Genomic DNA, 24,534 nt, shown 5'->3' on the forward strand with positions numbered 1-24,534 from the left:
TGAATCTTCATTATGATTTTGCAGAAAAAAAAAAGTTTCATTAAAGAATTTGTCTTCCTTCCCTAGTTGTCATCAAAATAGCCTTCATTCAGTAACTGATGAAAGCAGATGCAGAGAAAGAATCACAGTCAATCACTGGGCTGAACTCCAGCATCCAGGTGAAGAGTGGGTGAGGGATTGTATAAGCAAGGGTGGGAGGATGTCAAGAACGTGATGAGGAAACCCACAGAGACAGCTGACCTGCACTTGAGGGAGTTCTCAGACTCTGGATAGACAGGTAGGGAGCTGGCATGGGACCAACATAGGCCCTCTGCATGTGGGTAACTGTTGTGTAGCTTGCCCTTTTGTGGAGCCCCTAGCAGTGGGACCAGGCCCTGTTTCTGATACATGAGATGGTTTTTGGAACTTATTCCCTATGGTACTGTGTCTTGTTCTGCCTTGAAACAAGGGGAAGAGTTTGGTCTTGTTTCAGCTTGATATACCATTCTTTGTTGATTACCATGGGATGCCTTACCTCATCTAAGTGGAGATGGAGGAGGAGTGGATGGAGAGGTGAGGAGAGGTGGAGGAAGGGAGCAGGAAGAGAAAATGGAGGGAAAACTGTGGTTGGTATGTAAGACAAATAAAAAATATTAGTTTAGGAGATGAAAGATACAATTTTATGCATTTACTTTATAGAATATTATATTTTATGTATGTATGCATCATGGAGAGACTAAACCCAGCTATTTAACATGTAGATTACCTAATATGATTGTCACATTTAAGGATAACACTTTCATCAGCTTTCAGTAATACAAAATATTTTTAATGATAGTCATGATGTTTTCCAAGTATTTGAGATAAAAGCACAAGTACTTTGAGAAGGAAGAATACCTTTGACTTAAATTCTACCCTATCAATAAATATAATAAGCCTTTATTCCTATTTAGGCTCATCTTGGTAATTTTTATTTCTCTATGAATCCATTTCTTCCATTTATTGGATTTGAAAATAACTCACCTAGATGGCCTCGAAATTTACTTTAAAAATATCTAAATGATGGCTTTTTCAAATTGACTTTTGGAAAGTATAATAGTTTTCATACGTAATATTCTCATATTTATAGTTTAGTCATATTATATAGTTTAGTCTTTAAGCACTTGAACAGTGAGATTCAGAAATTAACAAGAGGTAATGATCTTATGATTTGTTGGCTTTTTCCAAATGCCACCTTGTATTGAAATAAAGTTTGTTGCTATGGAGATAATTAAGGCAATAGTAAATAAACAATTCACAAAGTGTCTATCTATCCACACAGTCACCATGTAACACAACAATATTCAGAAAGTTCTTAACTAGTAAAGTGGCATATATGCCTACAGGAACAAAAGTGTATTGTGTTGAAGAGCAGCAATGACTGAAAGAAAACAAATCTTAGCTGACTTTACACATCAGTTGAAAATTTGCACTCATGGGACCTTGAAGCTCTAGAATCAGAAACCAGAGTCAAGCTGCAAAGAGGCAAGTCGCCATACAGTTAAAATCATACAAGCACAGTTTCTGCTTCAAAGACCTAGGCTTGAATAATAGCAACATTTGGTTTTTAGGAAAATTACTAATTGTACCATCTCATCTTTTTTAGAGATCTGTTTTTATTTTATGCATATGAATATTTTATCTGTATTCATGTCTATATGCCATATGCATGTGAATGCTGAGAATTCAACTTAGGTCCACTGTAAGAGCAGCCAAATCTCTTAACAGCTGAGGTATTTCTCCAATCCTATAACTCTGTCAACTTTCTAATTCCAATATTAGGTATACTTTCTGCTATACTATAGACTTACGTTAACTTCATATCATATTTCCACAGGCATATCAAAACACATGGTACTTATATATAATTATTCACAGTACACTCTCTAGATTACTATTTTCATAATTTTAAAAAGTAAAAATGGCTATGTAGTAATTCTTGTGATGATTAGACAATTTGTTCACTGCTCTTTAGATTTCCATGGGTGAGATATTCCCTATAACTTTCCTAGTAGATGATCTTCAACAACTTTCCATTCACACGATACTCCACTAGGTATGTATCACAGCTTATACAATGGCTTTTGTCTAGTCAGGCACTTTGGTTACTTCCAATAAGTATAATTTATTATAAATCTGCAATGAATCGTTCATTTGGTAATGTTATTTTCATTTACCGATAGAAAAGTTCCAGGAATGGAATTGTTTAATCAACATGTAAATAAATGTGTAACATTTTAAAATATTATTTTTTTAGATATCATGGAAAACAATGGGCTTCAATCTGACATTAATATTCAGATTTGAGGGATGCCGAAATAGCTGGCTTAAAAATACAAACTGGGTGTGACTACAAGAGTGTTTGGAGTCTGTAGACTAAGTAAGAAAGACCTATCTGTGCTGTGGAAGCTTAGCATCATCAGAGCGACTGAAGGACTGAAGAGAAAGAACAATAAGCTGGAGGAAAATATGTCCCTCTCTTCTTGATATCTTGATATCAGAGCTCTTAGTTCTTTAGCCAAGATGTGCATTTTCACCAAGAGCCCTGGTCCCATGGCTTTCAATCTTGCTACAAAAGGTCAGCTCCTCCATCTTTAAACATCAGCTCTGCAGGATCTGCTTCCTTTGCAGGGAATTCAAGGATACAAATGCTTATCTTCTACCTCTGCTAGACTTTTTTTCTTTATCTCATTCACTCCTGATTATTTTCTCACCTTTCTCATTCATAATATTTTTGCATTTAAATCTATAGTCACTCAAGAACTGGTTATTTTTAAACACAAAGAAACTTGTTTCTATTGATACTTGTATTTTATTGTCTATTTTTATATATAGACTTTGAATGTCTTAAAGTGTTGTACATGCTTAGGTTTAAATAATCCCACATTTTAAAAAGCAGTTCATTTTATTTGAAATAAGAGTTGTTTGTTTTTAATTCATTTTTTTTCCCAAACCACTTTTTTGGTTGTTGTTTTTTGTAATAAAATAAGGGTAAAGGAAGTAAGGGGCAATTGTTTCTAAACTGAGTTTTTTAAACAGTGGCTTTGTGGAAATTAAATTTGTGTTCTCACTGTGACAAGGGTCAGACAGCTGAGGAAGAATGGTATTCCTAGTTTAAGAGCACCCTCTTCTGTCATTGTAAGAAAGTCATAATTTCTGATAACAGAATGAACACATCATGTGCTTCTCAGTATATTGTTTCTAGTGACTTTGAAATTTCCTAGTCATTCATTTGTGACTGCTATCAGGATTTTGATGACATAATAAGTTCATATCTCAGTACATTTAAGAACATACTTCAGCATAATGATATATTCTGTGAAATTATAGATAGCTTATTTGCATAAATGCAATTCATTCATTCATTCATTGCTTCATTTGTTCTTTAGTTAGTATATTATTCAAATAGCTGTTGCCACATTAGGTATGTGATGTGAGTTTATATTGGATTGGGTAGAAAATGAATATTCTGATCTTTACTATCCATGAGAAAATGTAATCTACCTTCAAACATTGCTGATCTTACAGATGATAAAAAAGATGTTCTCTTTTATATTTAGAAACTCTAGGTTTTTTTTTTAATGTGTGTGTGTGTGTGCAGTTCATTTGGAGGTGTGCATGTCAAGTCAGAGGTTAACCTTATGGCATGAAAGCTTTGGTTTATCCCTCGTTCCTTGGATTGTACTCAGGTGCTCAGGATTATAGAACTCTTTGCCTGCTAATGCATCTCCCTAGCTTTCTTGTGTGTAAATTGTAAGACAGCCATTTTAATGCAGGGTTGTCTAGGAATGATATTTAAAATGCCCAAAGGTTCTTTTCCCCATTTCCCATTGATGACATTTTATTTTATTTAAAAAAGATTTAAAAAGGCCAAGCACTAACTTCTAGAATTTTATTAAAGTTTCTTATTTAGTCAAGTAAGTGACTACTTTGGTCACACTATCCATGGGTCTTTACTGTTATGACAAAGCAATGAAAATGTAAAATTGTGTGGATGGTTTTGCTGTGTGTATAGAGTTTTTGTTTTTCCTTTGAGAAATTGAGAATTTTTGCCTTCTATATTTGATTCATACAGTGTTTAATATATAAGAACTTTTGCTTGTTTTAGCATTTTATAGTGTTAATTTAAATTTTAAAATGTTTCAATTAAAATATATTTATATTATAATTTGTCTTTTGTTTTCATATATATTTATGATTACAATAATTGTCTTCATTTCTATTTGACTAATTGTTGTTCATAATTTTTTAATTTTCTTCTAGGCATATCTTTTATTTAAAATATGAATTATATAAAATTATATATATATATATAGTATGTATATATTATATACACTATTTCTGATTTGACATAGTCTGTGTTTTAGTTGACTGTAATCATTATGTTTATTATAATGGCTTATAGATTTGAATGTATTCTTTCTGGTTAGTGTCCACTAAGCAAGTTCATTAGATTCCCACTCCTAAATCTTTTCTTTACCCATTTATATTCCTATACCCATTTGCTCACTTGAACACAGCCCCTATTTTCTGGGATGTACAGATGTCCTTAGTGTACTTGAGTGACTTGCTTACCTTCAATAGATTAGGCACAATCTACTTATTAATTACAAAGCATGTAAAGACTGCACTATTATAAAATGATATTATAATGTCAAAAATAAAAAAAATATAAAAATAGATAACAGTGATTCTGAGCAATAGTTCATAATCATTGTCATTAAAGTTGTTTTCTTTGAAAATGGTTTTTGATTTACAAACAGTGTATTAATATACAATTTACATTGCTACACTATTACCTTCTTGATATTCCATGTGTTTCTCTGTCCTCTGTCATATCTTGTTCCCTACCTTTGAGCTTTTCATTTGAAGGAAATAAATTTAGTTCTCCATCTGGATTGCTAAAGTTTATTTAAGTACTAGAGGAGGTTGCCAAGAATGCAAAGCTTTTTGCTTGCCTAGCAGAGACTATCTAAAGCCAGGGAGCTTTTTAGCTCAACAGGGTTGAAGAGGACATTGCAAATGGCCTTAGTGTAAACAGCTGACATTAAATAAAATCATCCACTTAGCTAACATCCAATCAGCATCATATGGCAGCCGTCTCAGTTTCTTTGGGGAGATATTAGCAATTAATAATATGCATCCCATCTCTGAATCAAATAACAGTTTATGATAAATTTTCATGCTAAATAACATCAGAAAAAGTATAATCCTGAGATGTGAAATCAATTACATAATAGGTTTAAGAGACAAAACATTTTAAGAAACTCACTTGAAATTCAGTTTCATCACAGTTAATCTCTCTCTGTTTCTCTCTCTCTCTCTCTCACACACACACACACATAAAGAGGTATATATATATATATATATATATATATATATATATATATATATATATGGAGAGAGAGAGAGAGAGAGAGAGAGAGTGTACACGCTTCTGAGTGGGTTGCTACATGCTGCTGCATCCCTATGGAGGTCAGAGAGCCAATTATCTCCTTTCACCATGTAGGTCCCATGGTTCAGATTCTTAGTCCTGGCTGCAAGCACTTTTACTCTCTGAGCTATCTCATTGCCTGGAGGATTGCACTGTTTGTTTGTTTGTTATTTAACAAATTCATACATGTATAATGTACATCCAGATAACTATAATTACTCCAGTATTCTCCCTTCCATTCTGTTACATGCATTCTGAGCACATGCACACACACACACACACACACACACATACACACACACACACACCCTTCCCACATTCATGGATTTTGTTGTTGTTATTTTAGAAACTCAAGTTCAATCAGTATTATCCATGTTATCATGGATTTGAAACTGTCTACTATAGCCTGGTGGGATCACTAAAGGGTACACAACTAAAGACAGTGAATACCCTGTCTCTAGAATTCCTAATATATCCAAAATCAGAGCTAGGGACCCCTAATCTTCTCCCAGAGACCTAAACATCTACCTAACCAAAGATATGAGTGGTGACTCAAAAAGGTTTTAAGAATTTAAATAGATATTAATAAGTGTGTTCTAGATATTTTTGTTTCATTATAATTTGAATACCAACCTTCAAAAGACATGCAATAAGCAAAGTCATATATACAGCACTCTGCTAGATTAAAAAAGTCATAGCCACAAATACAGTGCAATATATGCAATATGCATCATTTCCTTTAGAGTCTGTGAAACTTTTTGCACAATTCCCTATAGGCTGAGGAAAAAAAAAAGAATCTTTGATATGCAATATGAGTAATTCCTGAAAGAACTCATAGGACAGTTTTTGTTTATTTTTGCAAGTATGCAAATGGACTCTTATCTGTGTCCTTAATCTTCTCATAAACATCCATTGACAAATCAGAAGATAGCCTTTTATGAATTAATTCTATTCTATATTATTGTGAAAGACAAATATGGGATTTGAAATAAAAAAGAAAGAATGGAATTACAGACATTAGCTACATATGAAATTTCAGAACTGTATCAGAAAAAACATCTTTTGAGCCAAGTGTGATGGCTCACACCCATAAATCTGGCCCTTGACAGAGAGGCTAAGGCAGGGAAGTACAGCAAGTTCAAGATAAACTTAAGCTGCAGAATGAGACTCAAAGACACAAAAATCGTTTGAAAATCATATAAACATCAAAAGCAAGTAACAATATGTATTTTTTGAAATGCTGCATCTCATGTGCTAGAAAATGGCAAAACTATGTAAAATTCCACCAAACATAAAGTATTTTTTGAAATATAGTCACCTTTTTAAGTGACACATACATAAAGTTGTATATTAGTTTCATAATCCACTATTTTCACCTGGATAATCATATATTGGTTTATGGCTGCATTATCTCAAGCCTTGAAACCAGTAAGTAAGCTAGCTGACTTACATGTTAAAAACCATTAAATGATGTTCTTACCTACACACAGGGCCAATCTTCTCTACCACACAAGTGCCACCATTTCTGCAATAATGTATTGGACACTCTGAAAAAGAGGCATCGCAAAGGTTACAGTTGATTATAAACAATTTTATAAGAAAGGGGCATGTATTCATATTAGCTACTGCATTAAACTTCATCTGAGGATAACTGGCTTCTCAGTTACTAAAAGCAAAGAATTCTTCCTTGTGCACACTTCTCACTTGCAATTTGACCAGTGGACCCTGGTGGTCTAGATGATTCTTGCTCTTTGTGTGCCTGAGTGACTTATAGAAAGAGAAGATATTTCTGCCAAGATTAACATAATCTAATTTTAAACATCTGCTGGAAATGTTGTTTGGCCATAATAGAAGTTTGTGTTTACTGAAACATTTCTTATTTGCCACAGGATTCACTGAATGGTGGCAGATAAATGTTCTGCATGAGTGGTCTTGTACCGCTGTGCATACATATGTCCTGCCTTTGTGTCAATGACAGATGCTAACACAGTTCACTTTGTCCTACTTACGCAGAGACTAATATTTCATTCCCTATTTTACATTGAGAATGGGCATTTATTTTCAAATATGATCTGCTTACAGTTTAAATATTTCAAAATAATTAATCCACATATTCCCACACACTTTCCACTGCAGAATCACTTTGTACCTTTAGCTCTCTGTGGTGCATACATTGACCCAGTCTTCTTGATGCACCAACGTGAGCCAGTGTTTCTGTTCCCCAAAAGTTTCTAGCTTGCACCTCCATCTTTCTTTTAACACACCCACTCTTCCAGAGTACCATTCTACCCTTCTTTGGCTAGTGTAGCTATAATATCTGATGGAAACCTCTATTGGTTTTAAGTTTTAATACAATATTATTGTTGATACTGACCACATACTAAATGTCTGACATTGAGCTCAGCCCTGAGATTGTGATCAGTAATAATACTGGCAACTTAATACACTTGGTGAGGGCTTTTGTTAGTGGAGCCAGTTCTCTGAGTTGGAATCTCAGCTCAACTAAGTTTCTGTGTAACATAATGAAGATTGTTAACTGCTCTGTGTGTTTCTTCTTTGCTAAACAGAAATAAAACAGAACCTTCTCCAGTTGTGCTGAGAATGTTTGCAAACACATTATGATGAAAGACATGCAGATATGAATCCTGCTGTTGTCGATATTCCAGGCTTACAGAAGAGACAAAAGAGTAAGTGGGGCATCAAAACACTGTCCAAAATAATGCAGCATCTTAGATGGGCAGAGAAAATTGATAGAAGTAACAGGGATTGGACCTTAGTTAAATGAGGGCATCATGAATTACACTCTGTACCCACTTATGTTGGTAATCAATCAACGCTTGTGTGAAGGTAAACATGGAGACTGCTGGGTTTGAGAAATGAATTCAGTATGTTTGAAGAATGTGGGTGTAGAGTTCATCCTTGAAGGATTTGTGAAAATCTTAAAGTCAGATATACAGGAATTCAAAGCATGTAGCCTCCATGGAAGCTAGAAATTTAAGAAGGGACCTAGCACCTGTCATGCTTAGAAAGAGAACATTGGCCAATCTATCCAGTAAAGAGGAGGATGAGAACTAAAAAGTGAACCAGTTAACAGTCCTTTGTAGTAGTCTGCAGCTAGGGCTGGGACAGAGGAGTGAGAGCTGTATGAATTTATTAGCATTTAAGATTCTGAAGTTGAAAAACATTTCATAATTACTTGGAAGAGTAGAGAATGATGTTCCAGTTTCTGGCTGGGCCACTGGCAAAGCTGGTGGCTTCATTTGCATAGTTGAATGACTGATGGAGAAGAGAAACTAGGAAAGAGGATTCTGTGTTTGGTTGGTTAAGGGACATGCAAAGGGATACACTCCATGATTCTCCAAGCACTGAAATCTGCAGCTCTGAGACATCTGAACTATGGCTTAGAGACAAGAATTTGAAGCTTTCTTTATTGTCACTGATAAAGGCACCAAGAGGGCCTACTAATAGGTGTAACCCAGGCTTAATGGAATGTAAGACAGAGAAGACAAACTTTCACTAGGAAAGAGAAAATATTATGAAGAAAATTAAAGAAATTAAAAATCTCATTCAGTCATTGTGGATTAAAGTAAAACACTGGAGGAAAGGTGGTTTGAGAAAGATTGTCCAGCCAGTGACAGAACACTCCAAAAGCATTAGAAAAGGAGAGAGGCTGGGGATAGGGGTGTCTGAAAATACCATGTGTTTAGTATCTAGTATTAAGTGTCATTTTGGGTTTCCAAATATTTCAACAATTTACTTTCCCAGTAGTGTCTTTCACATCTTGGCCTCCCTTGGTTTTATTTAAATAGCTAGAGTCTATAGAATTGGCAAGGAGAGTAAAAAGCCATCTTTCCTTGTGGTGATGTGCCTTCTTAAACAGAACAGATTTAAAATTTCCTGCAAAAACAAGAAACCAGATGCTCAGAGGAAAGGAGCCCAATAATTAAAAGGGACACAAATAGACGAAAACATTTCCTGCTTACTTCTCCTAAGTGTAGTTTTAGTCTCTCTCATCTAATGAATTTTGTTCTATTGCAAAAAGTAAAATCAACCAAACAGACAAAACAAAACAACATCCAAGTGTGATGTTGTCAGGCATCTCAATCCACAGGGCAGCCACTGCCCGCTTCACTCTGGAGTCACTAACATTCACTGTGATCACAACAAATCATCAGCATGGCACTACGGGAAACTCCAGACATGTTTCCTTGTGGTAGTCAGTGGAGTACTGGGGAAAGAACAAGGATGGTAGTGGCATGCTGGTGATAGTGGTGTGTGCATGTATGTATGTGTACGTGTGTGTGCACATGCATGCCAGCATGCATGTAGAGGCCAAAGGATAAAGTCAGGTGTTCTTCCACAAGTGTTATCTTCAATAGCTTTGTGGGTTGTTGTTTAATTCTGTTTGTTTTAGTCAGTGTCTCTAATGGGTCTTGAAATCACCAACCAGGCACCCACCTGTCTGCCTCCCCAGGATTTAGAGGGTACCAGCATGGCAGGCTTTCAATTTTATTTTATTTTTTTGTGTGGTTTCTGGGGATCAATCTCTTTCCCTTAGACTTTCAAAGCAAGCACTTTATAAACTGAGCTCTCTAGTCTCAATGCTGGTATTTTCACAGAGTTGCAGATTTTTTTCCTGTTAAGGTTTTATAAATTCATAGCAGATCATTAAATTGAGATACAGACTATTTTCATTTTTAATCTTCACAAAGCAATTTTGAACACTAAATTAAATGGGAAAGGGGATGGATATGGTTTGTTAGGAATGAAGAGGCACATTATTTCTAGTACATAATAGAAGAATCCATGAGAACATATTACAATGAGCACAAGGCCCCTTGTTCTTTGGCCACAGTGACCTCTCACTGGCCTAACCCTTTGCCCTTGGTTATTATGATCCTGTGTCTGGAGGCCAACGCAACTCACTGACATAACATTTGTGGGAGAATTTATATTTAATCCAATTCTGCTGTACCATTTCGGACAAAGAAAGTCACACACAAGCACAGATATAACCGTTACCCTTTAGTATGTTACTAGGTACTTATTTTTTCCCTCTGAATGAAATAGAGGTTTGGATGTGGCATCTGCTGTATTGAATTTTTCCAGAAAGATGGATAGGTACACAAGCTCTGATTTTAGCTCTGTGTTACCTTGGATCAGGCACTTATTTCGTGTGTTAGTACACATTTTTCATCTATAATATCTATCATCTGTCTGCCTATCTCTAATCTATCTATCTACATACCATCTATCTGTATAGAGATAATATATATAAATACAGATAGATATATGAGAGTTGGAAAGTATTAATTATATATATATATGTATATATATATACATATATATATATACATTTCCCACTGATCTCTATATTTAATTGGAGGGGTTTTGTGAATGACCAGGAAACTAAACTGCTTTTCCATCAGGCTGCATCTCCAGCTTCTCTTCATCCCTTCTACCATTGTTATATTCATCAGCACTATCTGAAGGCCTGCTGTGAGACAAGTATAATCTAAACAGTTTGGCATACTTTGCTTAGCCCTCAGAACATTGTGTTGAAATGGAAGCTTCATGGGATTAACCAAATTTGAGTTGTTAGCAAAGAAACATATAAACTATAACTAAATCTTGTTCATCTAATTCAAAGGCTGCTTGTCTAAAATTGTCTAATACCTTATTATTTAGTTCAGTTCCAAAATGTGGTGTCTATGGACTGTGAAGACAAGAAACTTATGTACAATATCTGTGTGTGGTTTAAAGAGATGTATGAATCCTAGAGCTTATGCAGGATGCCAAAACCAGGTAATAGATACTCTTTCACATACATACAATTTGTGTGTGTGTGTGTGTGTGTGTGTGTGTAAGTGCTTGTTTATATGTGTATGATTTTGAAGAAGTCATGAACATAACACTGTGTTTCTCAGGAGGCACCATCTATATTAATTTTAAGATGAGATATATCATTGGGACTTAGGTCTCCACATAATCTACTAAGACAGCTGGTAAAATAATCCTAGAAAAATATTTGTCTGTGTTTCCCAGTAGTAGAATTATAAGCATGCATCACCATGCCTTGACTTACTTTTGCATAGTGCTATGGATTGGAACTCAGATTCTCAGACTGTCATGAAATCACTGCAACTTGTCTCAGGAGCCTCTATTGTCTGTATTTTAAAGGTCTACCACAAAGGGCCATAGGAGGGACTACATTGTCTCAGAGACTTGACACAGCTCCAGGATCTTTGTTGGGAAGCTTTAGTGCTTTGGTTTTGTTTAAAACCATCTGAAACTTTATGAAGCTATGTCATCATCATACATTATAGATGGCATTATATTTTTGATGTCTCAATGTATACTTTTATATCTTGATGTCATTTTCTAATTCTCTTTATAGTGGAATATCACTGTAATTATAGTATTACTTTAACACAAACCTTTCAAACTGCTACCAGTACATAACTAGAAAATAAAATCACTTCCAGTTTGTAATTAGTTTTTGTTGCATAAGGAACTACAACCTGAAAATACTATGGTCTTCTTATGTGATCCACCCAGGGACTGACAAAATTCTTTGAAATATTTTCTCCATGCCTGAGTTTGATGTTCTTAATGACCACTTGAACCCTGTGGTGTGCAAGGCCAAATGCTCACCATCTGCTGTGTGGTCACTGTGGGGAGTACTGGCCACTGAAAGGATAGGGCTCCTCAAAACCTGTGTAAGGCTGACCTTAACAGCAGCTGATCTTTGGAAAAACAGAAATGTATGACACAAATTGCCAAATCTGTATCATGGATCTGTCTTAAAGGCATTAATCACAACACAAGTATTAACTTTATCATATTCAATAGAAGAACTCAAAGTATACAAACTTTAACTAGAGAAAACAGAGCATGGATTTCATTTGTGACAATGGTTTCACTAGCTGTTTGTGTCACTGACCCAGAAGTTATGTCAATATGACTTACACTCTGTGAGTGGAATGTAAGTAATGGGTACTTGACAGAAATAAACAGAGTGTCTATCACGCAGTATGAGTGGCAAGTCTTCCGTTTCTCTGACCTGATTTTTAATAGTATGCTGTATCAGAGCAGGCAAGAAATCATAGCAGAGTTTGATTTGTGCTCATAAAAAGATGTCCTGAAGAAAATCTCACCCTCACATAGACATAAGCAAAGTGTCAAGAGTTTCAAAGAACAGAACTGTGTTATTACCATATTATTTATATCTTTATTCATTTTTTTTGCCAAGGCTTACAGAGTAGCTCAGGATGGCCTCTAACTCACAATCTTCCTATCCCTAGCTACTGAGTGATGAGACCTGAAACTCATCATGTCTTTGCCCTCAGCTTGTTTCTTAATATCTTTCAATAGACCAACAGGCTTCCTTTGTGGTGTAAGATGCTTAGTAAAAGAATAAAGGGTAAATAACAATGGTTTTGTAGATTATTTGTGAACATTTTGTATATAGGATTAGAACTGATGATGTATTCATTTCCTATTATACTCATAAAAATCAGAAGTAGATAAATGAGGCCTTTGTGAACTACAACTAGTTCAGGCTTATGTCATATATTTCAAAATTCTATGAGTATCTTTAAACATAAAATATATTTTACCTATATTTGCTGTAAAATATTTCACAATTTAGTAAGAAATATGATTAAATATATTATGACTGATTTATATTATTTTTTACTTTTGACAGAATTATATTGAAAATCCCCTGTATATTTATTACAAATACCTCGTACAAAACAAAATTTTTATTACTCAGGAGAGAAGATAACAATGTCCTATACCATGGGGTTTTATATAACATGTGATAGAAATTATTAGAGTAATTTTTGTACACACAGAACAACTGTACATGATCAGTTCTTATGTTGTATGAATGCTCCAAGGTCAGAAAAATGAAGACTGCTTTAAAAGCAATCTAAGTTCTAATATGCTTATGGAAAAACATATCATTAATTTATGTAATACTCTCATCAAAAAGTAGAGAAAGTATGCAATTTCATAACGTTATAAACATTACATTGTAGGCCTTCCTTATTACAGAACAAAAACAATTTTCATAAATTATTAAATACTAAGGACCACAAATTATAGTCCACTAAAATTTTATATTGTTTTTCTTTGTGCTGTTCTGTATGAGTGGTGTTTGTTATTGCATGTTAAATTGTATTTGTGGGTGGGCATGGATGTGTGTGTGTGTGTGTGTGTGTGTGTGTGTGTGTGTGTGTGTGTGTGTGTAGACCACATATTGATGTTGGGTGTCTTCCTTTTTCACTCTCCAACTTACTTTTTTCAGATAGGTTCTCACTGAAATCAGGAACTCACTAATTCAAGTCCCAGTGATCATCGTGTTTCTGCCTTCTCAATGTTAGAATTACATTCAACCTCCATGCCCAGACTTTTACCTGGATGAAGGGGATCTGAACTCAGGTCCTCATGCCTGCAGGAATAGTACTGAATTAACTGACCCACCTGCCTGATACCTAGTTTTCAACATTCAGTGAACACTTTATGGAAAAATAGAGTCAGTCCATTACTCATTTAAAATGTTTTACTAATCTACCAACATTCTTCTTGTCTTCAGACCAATACCATAATCCATGTCTATCACTATTAATAAATATTATAATATTTTATCAACTGAAGATTTAGGTAATGGTTTATGTTGGAAAGAAAAATTGAAAGGAAAAGCAGTACCTGAGCAGCTGGCTTCATCAAGTTGGAAGTACTCGCAGTGGATAACACCATCACAGCGCTGATGAGCTGGGATACAGCTGCCAGATGAGTTACATACAATAGCTCCATTGGGGCAGCTCTGATTGGCTGGACAAAAAGCAATGATCATGGTAAATATGAGAAACAGTAACAACTACTTCTGTGTTTGAATGAGTTTCTCTTAATGAAATGGTTGTCTTCTTAACCTTTATTTTTTTTTTCACATTTTATTTTAGAAAACAGTTCCTTGATATTTTTCTTTATTCTTGGCTGAGGAATAGCTCAGCAGTTATGGGCACTAGCTTCTCTTTCAGAGGACCCATCTTTTATTTCCAGGACCTTCATTGGCAGTTCAAAAGTTTCTGTAACTCCAGTTCTAGGGATACTATTTTCTGGCTTCTGAAGGCACCAAGAACACAAGGGTACACAGATATACTTGCAGGGAAAGCACCCTGACACATAAAATGAAACAATTTTTTTCAAAATCTTCATTCTTGAAGATTTTATGCACGTGTAGAGTAAATCATATTCCACCCACATTTGCTGTTCAACTTTAACCATAACCCATTTGACGCATGCCCTTCCCAACTTCATGTCTTTTGGAAAAAGCAAAGCAAAACAAAACAAAACAAAACAAAACAAAACAAAAAAAAAAAAAAAAAAAAAAAAAAAAACACTTACTCTGCCTAGTGTTGCCCCTATGGGAATAGGGCTTCTACTGGAATATGAGAATCATCCTCAAAGATGAGTGATTCCACCCCCCCCCCCAGCAATTATCAACTGTCAGTTTTTTCTCAGTAAAGGGAGGGTCCTAGAGATCACCTACCCTATCTATGCCATTTTTAACTGTCTTGATTTTGTCCTGGTATTGTTCCGGATCTCACAGCTGCTATGAGTTCATGAGAACACCAACCATGTCATGAGAAAACGTTCATTTCAGTTATAATTTAAATTAACTCATAATTTTTAGCAAAAGAAGAAAGTATTGATGAAATCATTTCTCAAATATTTCCAGGAACTCAATTTTATGTCTCCCCCCCACAACTGAGTCTTAACTCATAACTGGACAGTATTTCTAGACAGAGATTTAAAAGAATCATAGTTAAAAGAAGCCATTATGATAAGACCTTAATAAAATGTTATTAAATGCCCTTCTTAGAAGAAATGGGGAGAGAGAGGGGTAGGGGGAGAGAGAAAGAAAGAGAGAGGGAAGAGGAGAGGAGATGGGAAGGGGCGTGTAGGTAGGGAAAGGAGACGGGAGGGAAGATCAGAGTTTGCATGATTAGAGGTAAGGTCCTGTCTTCTGCAAGAATATGATAAATGATGAAATTTCTTTGGATCTTCAATTTCTAAAAAGGTTAAAAGCTAGAAGTGGCCATTGTATATATGTTTGACTATAAGTGTTTACTAAAACTTAGTATATAACATTCATGTGTCTCTTATGCATTGGTTTAGCATGATGGATGCAGAGAACTTGCTTGTTGAGGTTTCTAAGGAGTGGTTAGCATAACTTTAGAGCATGTGGATAGGTTACAAGTGTTATGCTCACAAAACCCTAGATTGTCATGGGAAGAATATGTTTATTGAACCTCATCAGAACAATCTGATGTATGAAAAGCAGAGATTCCTTTTGTCTCACAGAGAACATTTTCTGTGGGTGAGAGAGAGCAATACTCTAAGAGACAATCACTTTTGATAAACAAATAACATGACACAAAGAGATCAGTGATAGACACTTCTTTCAAAACATTGGCATTGATGAGGAATGTAAGATTAATGGATAGGGTTATTTGTTTTTAGTGCTTAGCACAAGTATAAATGTTGTAAGAATAAGGACTCTGATGTGTTTGCAATTTTATGTAAGAATAATAATAGCAGTTGATATTTGAAGGCTTTTTACTATAACAAAATCAAACTTCCTAGCTTTCAGAGTCCTTACATGAATTTATGGTGAGATAAATATTTTAAAATAATGCACATACAGTACTACCCTACCAATGAAAATGTAACTTTTAAATAAACTGAAGTATGTGTTTTTGAGAATCATTCTGCACCTCCAAAAAACAAAACAAAACAAAACTAATGGACAAAGTAAACACAATTAATCTGTGAAGATAGGGTCTTGCTGTGAAACTTAATGTAGCCTAGAACTTGGGGTCCTTCTGCCTCAGTTTCTTGAGTGCTGGGATTGTAGGGGTGTTCTCTTGTGTCTCTCTTGACATGATTTAATTATAAAGAGGATCAAACAAAAATAGAAAGATTCACATTGTTGGCACTCTGACAGCAATCCATATTTCAGGAAGCTTTTGTTGCCCCAGCCAGCATCTATTCCTTTTCCTCCAGAACAGGTAGACCACTGATACTGCATGCCATGGCAATAAAGTGATAAGGGACTGCTTTTCAGATAAATGGCATAAACAAAAAGTTATGAAATTCACTATCAGTAGGATAGGCCATAGACTGTGAGTTTACAGAAGTTACCTGAAGCTGAAGTTCAAGAATACATTAGGTAAAGGACTGAGGCCGAGGAAGAGAGGGTGGTGAGGTGTTATGAGCAGATGAATGAGAAGAATGACTAGTCTTCTATAGCATGGCAGAACAAATAGGGATGACAATGATTATTTCATAATAATTAGCAGAGTGTCAGTGTTCTCACTGCTAATAAGTGCTATATATCCCAAATGATAGATTCGCCAACTATCCTGACATGTGTACATGTGTTGAAATGTTATACTGTAGCCCACAAATAGGTATGGATACTATGTAAAAACTGATGATCACTACAGCTGAACTCATGCTTTCTTCACTGTGCACTGCATTTCTGTTGATCCTACCCATTGGCCGAACTCAGCCATGCACTGGGATGCAAGATAAAGAAGCTCATTATATATGACCCATCCATGTTAGAAAGAAATATGAGAAGCAGACAGAGGCAAAGAGAATTGACCTATTTATCACTAAAAGCTGATGTTTTCCACAAAAATCAGTGACATTTTTGATGATGTGAAATAAATCTCTTTCCTAAGATCACCCCTTATCAATATTTGTTATAATTGGCTATTAGTTATGCCAGTTATAATATCAATATTCTGAGTACTTGACAGTGTGAATTATAGTGTGAATTAGTTAGCTCTTCTTATAATAGTCAACTTTGAATTACTCTACATTAAAATAATGGAGTAAGCATGAATTTCACCACTATTGGCATTTGATAGGTTCTAAGAGAGAAAGAATTGGTTTTCCTTAATTATATATCTCCTGGTGGGTCACCCACACCACAGGGCAAAGAATAGCTCCAATACAACCTGTGAAATACAAACTGTACTTTCTGGGGTGGGGTTTTGAAGAAGAAAACTCAATGATGTGTTGGTAGAGGAAAGTGTGGTTATGGGAGGAGTTGGAGGAAGGCAGTAAACATGTTCAAAACAGACTGTATGAAGTTCTCAATGAGTCAATAGGTATTGTTAAAAAGAGAGATACTGTGTTCCTCTACTCTGCCCCCATTTTTTGATTCCTTCTACCAGCCCACTCTTCTGAAACTAGGGAATCCCATAAACTAAGTGCATGTTCCTCCACTGAGCCATGTCCTCAGTCCCCTTATTAATGTTTCTTATGCAGCAATTATAGCCCAAAAGGGATCTACCTTCAGAAAAAAATAATTCTGAAGGACCATCCATGTATTGTTTATTTTTAAAATAACATCTACCTAGTGAATATGTTTATAGATACAAAATGATTTGTATTACTTAGATTACTTTAGTGAGAAAAAATAGCAATCACTAAGATAATGATAGATTGGAATAAGTAAGTCCACAGACATTAAAGCATTTAAGAAAAAGGAGTATGATAAAAGATAGATAGATTCTTCTCATGTGACATTTAGGAACCCAATGTTTCTACAATCTTTGGACTGATTGTGGAGCGTTTCTTTATTGCATAGTTATTTATAGTAGAGGTTATAGAAAATCACTATCTTATGTCATTTCCTATATTCAATATAATATTCTTTGCTTTATGAATGCTGATAAATAGTAACTGCATTTGCTACTTGTTGCCTAATTCTAAAAAGATATTTGTGAATATTCATTAACTATAATGTAACAGCATATAAAATTCTTATATACAAAAAAAGTATACTTAAAAAATACTGTGTGCGTATATTTATACATATAGATAAGCATACAGATACATTAACATATATTCATTATTCATAAACATTTCTGACTTTTAAAGGAGGTAGAAAAATACTGTATTTCCTGTTTATTTATTTGAAGTGTAATTTGTTTACACACACACACACACACACACACACATAATATAATGCTATGATTTAACCCTTTGAAAACTCACTCTGTCCTTCGCCTGGGTATTTTGTTATCCAACACTATGTATGGTTTAAGCCTTGCTAACTTTTAGCTCATATGAATTACCCCTTAATTTATACTAATTGATTGTCCATTCATAGGTTTTATGCCAACTCAGCAAAAGGATTTTTTTGTAAATATCAAACTTCAAAACATATTTTAAATTTTTACTTTTTAGACATACACAGAAAGAATTATGTTTTGATTTTTTGAGACAATCTGTCTACATAACTAACCTGGCCATAGACTCACAACCTCATTTCTCTTCTTCAAAGGGCAGCTTCCTCTTTTTGAGCCTGGATTATGTTCTGGAAATCTTTCTACATCCAATACTACCTTGTATATATATTTGTGACACTGATGTTGCCTAGAATACATTTAGACATACATTTTCTTGGTTATTTTTTGAGCTTTAGTGTTACTATTTTCCACTTCTTTCCATTCTGCTCTCTCATTTAAAACAAATTCTTCTTCCTGATCTTCCCTGTAAGAGCTAATTAGAGAATCTTGAATTTACTGGAAACTCCATAAAAGATACTGGCATGAACTGGTACTTCAGTCCCTTAGGAAGGAGTGCTCAATACAAAATACTGCTTCAATTTTTCAGAACCAGCATTTCAGTCAATGGAGATTCATATACTTTGAAATATCATTTTTCATGTTCAACTTCACATTAAAATTTGATAATAAATCTCACAACTAAATTGAATGAAGCACCTCAAATAATCTTCTTTGTTGGTTGTACTTCCAGAAGGGAATATTATGTGGCATAGTTGACAAAAAAAAAAAGTACCATGTGATCCTTATTTTTGGATCACAAAAATTAACAATTTGCTTTGAATAGATTGTGAGACAATTGTCTTTATTCTAGTGCAAGGAACTCTATTCTATTTTATAGTTTCAAGAGAAGGGTTTAACTAAGGTGTTCCAAAAGATACTGTGTGTGACTGTATTAATTAAATCAGATATAAATGAAACATTTTGTAGAACTAAATTACATTTTTAAAAGTCTTGAATGACCAATCATGACTTTGATGCATTTTTTAGAAACCTTAAAACTCAGAAGAGCAGTATGAGAAAGAAATATAGATCAATATCATTTCTAATTGGTATTTTAGAATACTAGTAAAATGGTGGTAGATCATAGTTTAACATATTCCCAGCAGTTCAGACATGGAATACTACCAAACAGAAGAGAAGCTCAGAAAGGATTCACAGATAAGATCAGTGTGAACACCAGCAAGGACTTGATTTAAATAGGGCCAGAAAATAAGGATAGGACCACATAATCCAAAGCTGCTGGTTTCTATGCTCTAGAAAGAAGAAAAATAGATGCTGCATTTTACACATGATGCAGCCTGAAACAAGGGTTTCCTTTTCAGCCATCACTCATAAAGCCATTCTAAACCAAAGCTCACTGATTTACAGAAATCCATACTCATAAGGAATTTAGAGAAGTGGAGTAACACCAGAATTAGGTTTAGTGCAGCAGACTGTTTCTGTTAATGCACATAATATACAGAATTAATTTAGAGATGTGTACCAGGGAGTAGTAGACTAATTTACAGAGCTATTAGGTTTATTTGGCCTACTCCCACTTGTAAGAGTATGATTTTTCCGCCTGCCACCGCCCGGTCTTGATCCGCCGCCATGCCGCCAGCCCCAAATAATACACAGAGACTCTGTATTAGATATAATTCTGTTGGCCCGTTACTAGTTTCTTATTGGCTAGCTCTGTGTTAATTATTAACCCATTTGTGCTGATCTATGTATTTCTCTTACCGGGGAGCCGGCGGCATACTGCTTTCTCCAGACGCTCCATCTTGACTCCTCCTTACTACTTCCTATTTCCTCCTTGTCTCCTAGTCCCTCCTATCTTCCTCTCCTATTGGCCAACAGTGCTTTATTTATTAACCAGTATGAGAAACATATACAGAATGGCATCTCCCATCATCTCCTCTTTTCTGTCTAAATAAAAAGAAGGGTTTTAACCTTAGCATAGCAAAATATATAACACAACAGTTATCAAATAAGAATCACAGTTAACAATATTTAGTCCATTAACATTTATCAAGATTTAAGAAACTATTCCATCATCTATTCCATCTTTGTGAGTCTAAAGTCTAAGTAACTTATCTTTAATCCTAACTAATGAAAACTATAACCATAACGATCTGTCTTCAACTCCTTCAAAGACCACAGAAGGATAATATATAAACTCTACAAATGACAGAGACAACTCACTGCCTGGTCACGCGTGAAGTTCTTTTGTAATCTTCCATCTTCAGCCCATAGGCCATAGTGTGTCTAGCAGACTCTTCAGCAATGCAGGAAACTTTAAACTGTCTTCCCACTGGATACTACAACCTCCGTCTTAGGCCATACATCACTTTTTTTATTGACTCTTATGTCTCTGGGGATTAAACTATATCTCTCTTACATATTGACTTTTTCAAGGGAAGATGCTTGGAAAACAGCAGTTGGGAGATCACTTTAACCTTTTAACAGCATTAGATAAAAGTCCCATATGAAATATACTCCATAATAGAAGCAAAAAGGAACACCATTATCTTCTGGGTAAGAAGCTGGGAGCAAAATAATACCATAGAGACCTTGTTAGAATATCTCTGGACTTTGAAAGTACCCACACAGCTACCATCATTAGAGTTTATCATTGTGTGCTCACTCCTGTACATAAACACTGACCATACTGCTTCTTCTCATTTTTAGTTTTTATGGGGACATCCATGCCATACAAAACTTTTTACTTCTGCCAACCTATTTTAAATTTTCATTATTGGAGCCAGTTGGATGGAAGTGATGGATTTCTGTCCCGTATAGCCATGTCTTCTCAGTAGCTTTCAATGTTCGCTTTGTTAGATCAATTTCTAACTTGTGAATGCAGGTGCCCATGGTGGCCATAGGAGGTCATTTGAGAGTAGAGGTCATTGTGAGCTGCCCTGTGCATATGCCAGAAATCAAACTCAGATTCTGTGTAAGTGTGCCACGCCCCCTTAACTGCTAAACCATATCTTATTCCCATGTCTTGGACTTTGTAATAACATCTTGTATGTATTTGTTATGATTGTTCCTCTCTAATCCCCCTTATATTGCCACAGTCTTTTTTGTTAGGCCCTTTCTTGCTCACTTCCATCAAGACCTCTTCTGCTTGCATATAACCAATTCTTGTTTTTATTTATTATTTCTTTATTTACATTTCAGGTATTTTTTTAGACTTTAATCTAGCTTTAATTTCATTATTTTACTTATTCATACTTTCAGCATCAATTATCATATGCTGATGCCAAAAATCCTCCTATGTCTTATGTTACTCTTTTGATCTCTGTGTATACATTTCCAAACACATTCTGAACATTTATTTCCATGTGGATATGCCACAGACGTCACAAACACAGCATCTGATATAAAGTTATGATCTTTCCAGAGAACCTTCTGTTTTCCCCTTTTTCACAGCTGTCACCATGGCACATGAGCTTCCCTGATGCCAAAATAAGGAACTTCAGTCATTTTGAATTCCTTCCTTTTCCTCCTCACATAATAGTATCATAAACCATTCATAATCTTTATCACATACCATATTTTAATCAATCTCTGAATATTGAAACTGTGATGTCTAACCAATCTCTCTCCTTCCAGCCTGATCAATACTGATCCACATTGATCAAATAGTCGCATGTAGCCCTGGCATGAACCATAACACCACAATTGAAATGTTCCTCATGTTCTTTAACACAATGAGTTCATCCCTGTTCTATAACTTATCACACATTACACCCCTTTACATATTAGTCTTATTCATCAGTATAGTATGAATCTACAACCTGAGACATGTGCTCACCTCTGCAACAGTGATACCTGTCTTAGTTAGGGTTACTATTGATGAAACACTGTGACCAAAAGTAATGTTATACTTAACTCACAGTTACATATATCAGTTCATTGTCAAAACAGAGAAGACAGAGACTCAATCAGGGCAGGAATCGATGTAGGACATGAAATGATGCTGTTTATTGGCTTTCTCCCCACAGCTTGCTCAGCTTGCTTTGCTTAGAACCCAGGACCACAGGGCCAGGAATGAACTATCTGCCATCAATTGCTAATTAAGAAAGTGTCCTAAAAACTTGCTGACAGTCCAAACTAAGAATTTTTTAGATTGAAGTTCTCTCCTCTCAGATGACTTAAGCTAGTGTCAAGTTGACATAAAACTAGCCAACACAATGCCCAGCACAAGTGTCAATGGGGGTTTTATTGAAGGTCTATGAATAAGTGATTGTATTAGAATTTACACAATGACATTGTAACTGAAGCAAAGTCTAGAAATAAAATATAATGCCTTGAAGTATTTGGTGAACTGTGTTCATTAAACACTTCTTACCTTTTGTTGTATCTTGTTATTCATCTACTCCTAATAGGGATTCCCTTCTAGGACAGAACTTCATATAAGGAGGTACTCAGACACTAAGTTTCCAATGAAAACTTGAAATCATAAAGACACAGCGTTCATCTTAGCTTCTCTTTAACTAGCATTCTATCTTAAAGTCAAAAATCATATGACTATGTTGAACATAGACCTGTTTTATTTTTTAAATCACAGAAAAACAAGAAAATAACAGAACAAACCTCAAGTTTAGGAATAGAAACCATTTTACTAATGTGATATTCAAGCATTTATTTCCCAAAATGTATCTCCTACCTTTTCATTGTTTTACTCCATTTCCAATAATCATGTTTCTGGATGCCTAAAACCCCTTGCATTTTATTCCTTGATTCTCTCATATGGCTCTATACTTAAATGGCTTTTCTTCATATAAAAACAATGGCAAAAAAAAAAAAAAAAAAGCCTAACAAAAGAGTTCATTTTATTTGAGCCATCAATTGCTTGTCATTGGGCATATCCTTACATGTGGCTAATATACCTAGTAAGATTTTCTTCATATAAAAACAATGACAGAAAAGTCCAACAGAAGAGTTCATTTTATTTTAGCCATCAATTGTCATTGGGAATATCCTTACATGTGGCTAATATACCTAGTGAAATTCCACTGGAGTAAACTAATATTTTCATTGAGTGCAGATAAAGATAGCAGAGAAGTTAGTTATGAGACTAGGGAGAGGGATAATCTCCCAAGGAAGGGAGAACATAATACACAATTATAGAAATACAGGGAAGACTAAAGCAGGAGGATACAATGTGGAGGGTGAGGGAACACGTAGAATAAGGAAGGGAAAGGCAGCTACCACTAAGGGCCATTTCAGGACTCATATAAAACAGCATGAACTCTTAATGATAGAAAATCTACTAATGTATAGGTCTTTTATTTGTTTGGTAAGCGTTACACCAAGTTACTTTATGTTGCTTGTGGCTATTGAAAAGGGTGATGTTTCTCTGATTTCTTTCTCTGTCTCTTTGTCGTCTGAAAAAAGTAGGGCTACTGATTTTTTTGAGTTTATCTTGTATCCTGCTAGTTTGCTGAAGGTGTTTATCAGCTGTAGGAGTTCCCTGGTAGAGTTTATTGGGTCGTTTATGTAAATTATCATATCATCTGCAAATAGAGACAGTTTGACTTCTTCCTTTCCAATTTGGATCCCCTGATCTCCTTTTGTTGTCTGATAGCATTAGCTAGAACTTCTAGTACGATATTGAAGAGATATGGAGAGAGAGGGCAGCCTTGTCTTGTTCCTGATTTTAGAGGAATTGGCTTAAGTTTCTCTCCATTCAGTTTGATGTTGGCAGTTGGTTTGCTGTATATTGCTCTTATTATGTTAAGTATGTTCCTGATATCCCTGACATCTCCAAGACCTTTATCATGAAAGGGTGTTGAATTTTGTCAAAGGCGTTTTCAGAATCTAGGGAGATAATCATATGGTTTTTCTTTTTCTGTTTGTTTGTATGGTGGATCATGTTGATAGATTTTCATATGTTAAACCATCCCTGCATAACAGGGATGAAGCCTACTTGGCCAT

At 35.1% G+C, this 24,534-nt stretch overlaps 1 protein-coding gene across 1 annotated transcript in view; it reads right to left on the reverse strand.

Moving 5' to 3' along the window:
• The window catches only part of Malrd1 (MAM and LDL receptor class A domain containing 1), a 602,535-nt gene that overhangs the window by 96,587 nt on the left and 481,414 nt on the right, over positions 1-24,534 (reverse strand). The window contains exons 34-35 of the mRNA XM_051205714.1: positions 14,168-14,293; positions 6,933-6,999 (exon numbers count right to left, since the gene is read on the reverse strand). Coding sequence (XP_051061671.1) covers positions 6,933-6,999; positions 14,168-14,293 — 193 coding nt within the window. The remainder of the gene's footprint in view (positions 1-6,932; positions 7,000-14,167; positions 14,294-24,534) is intronic.

This window comes from Phodopus roborovskii, unplaced genomic scaffold, assembly GCF_943737965.1.
Source record: "Phodopus roborovskii unplaced genomic scaffold, PHOROB, whole genome shotgun sequence".
NCBI lineage: Eukaryota > Metazoa > Chordata > Mammalia > Rodentia > Cricetidae > Phodopus > Phodopus roborovskii.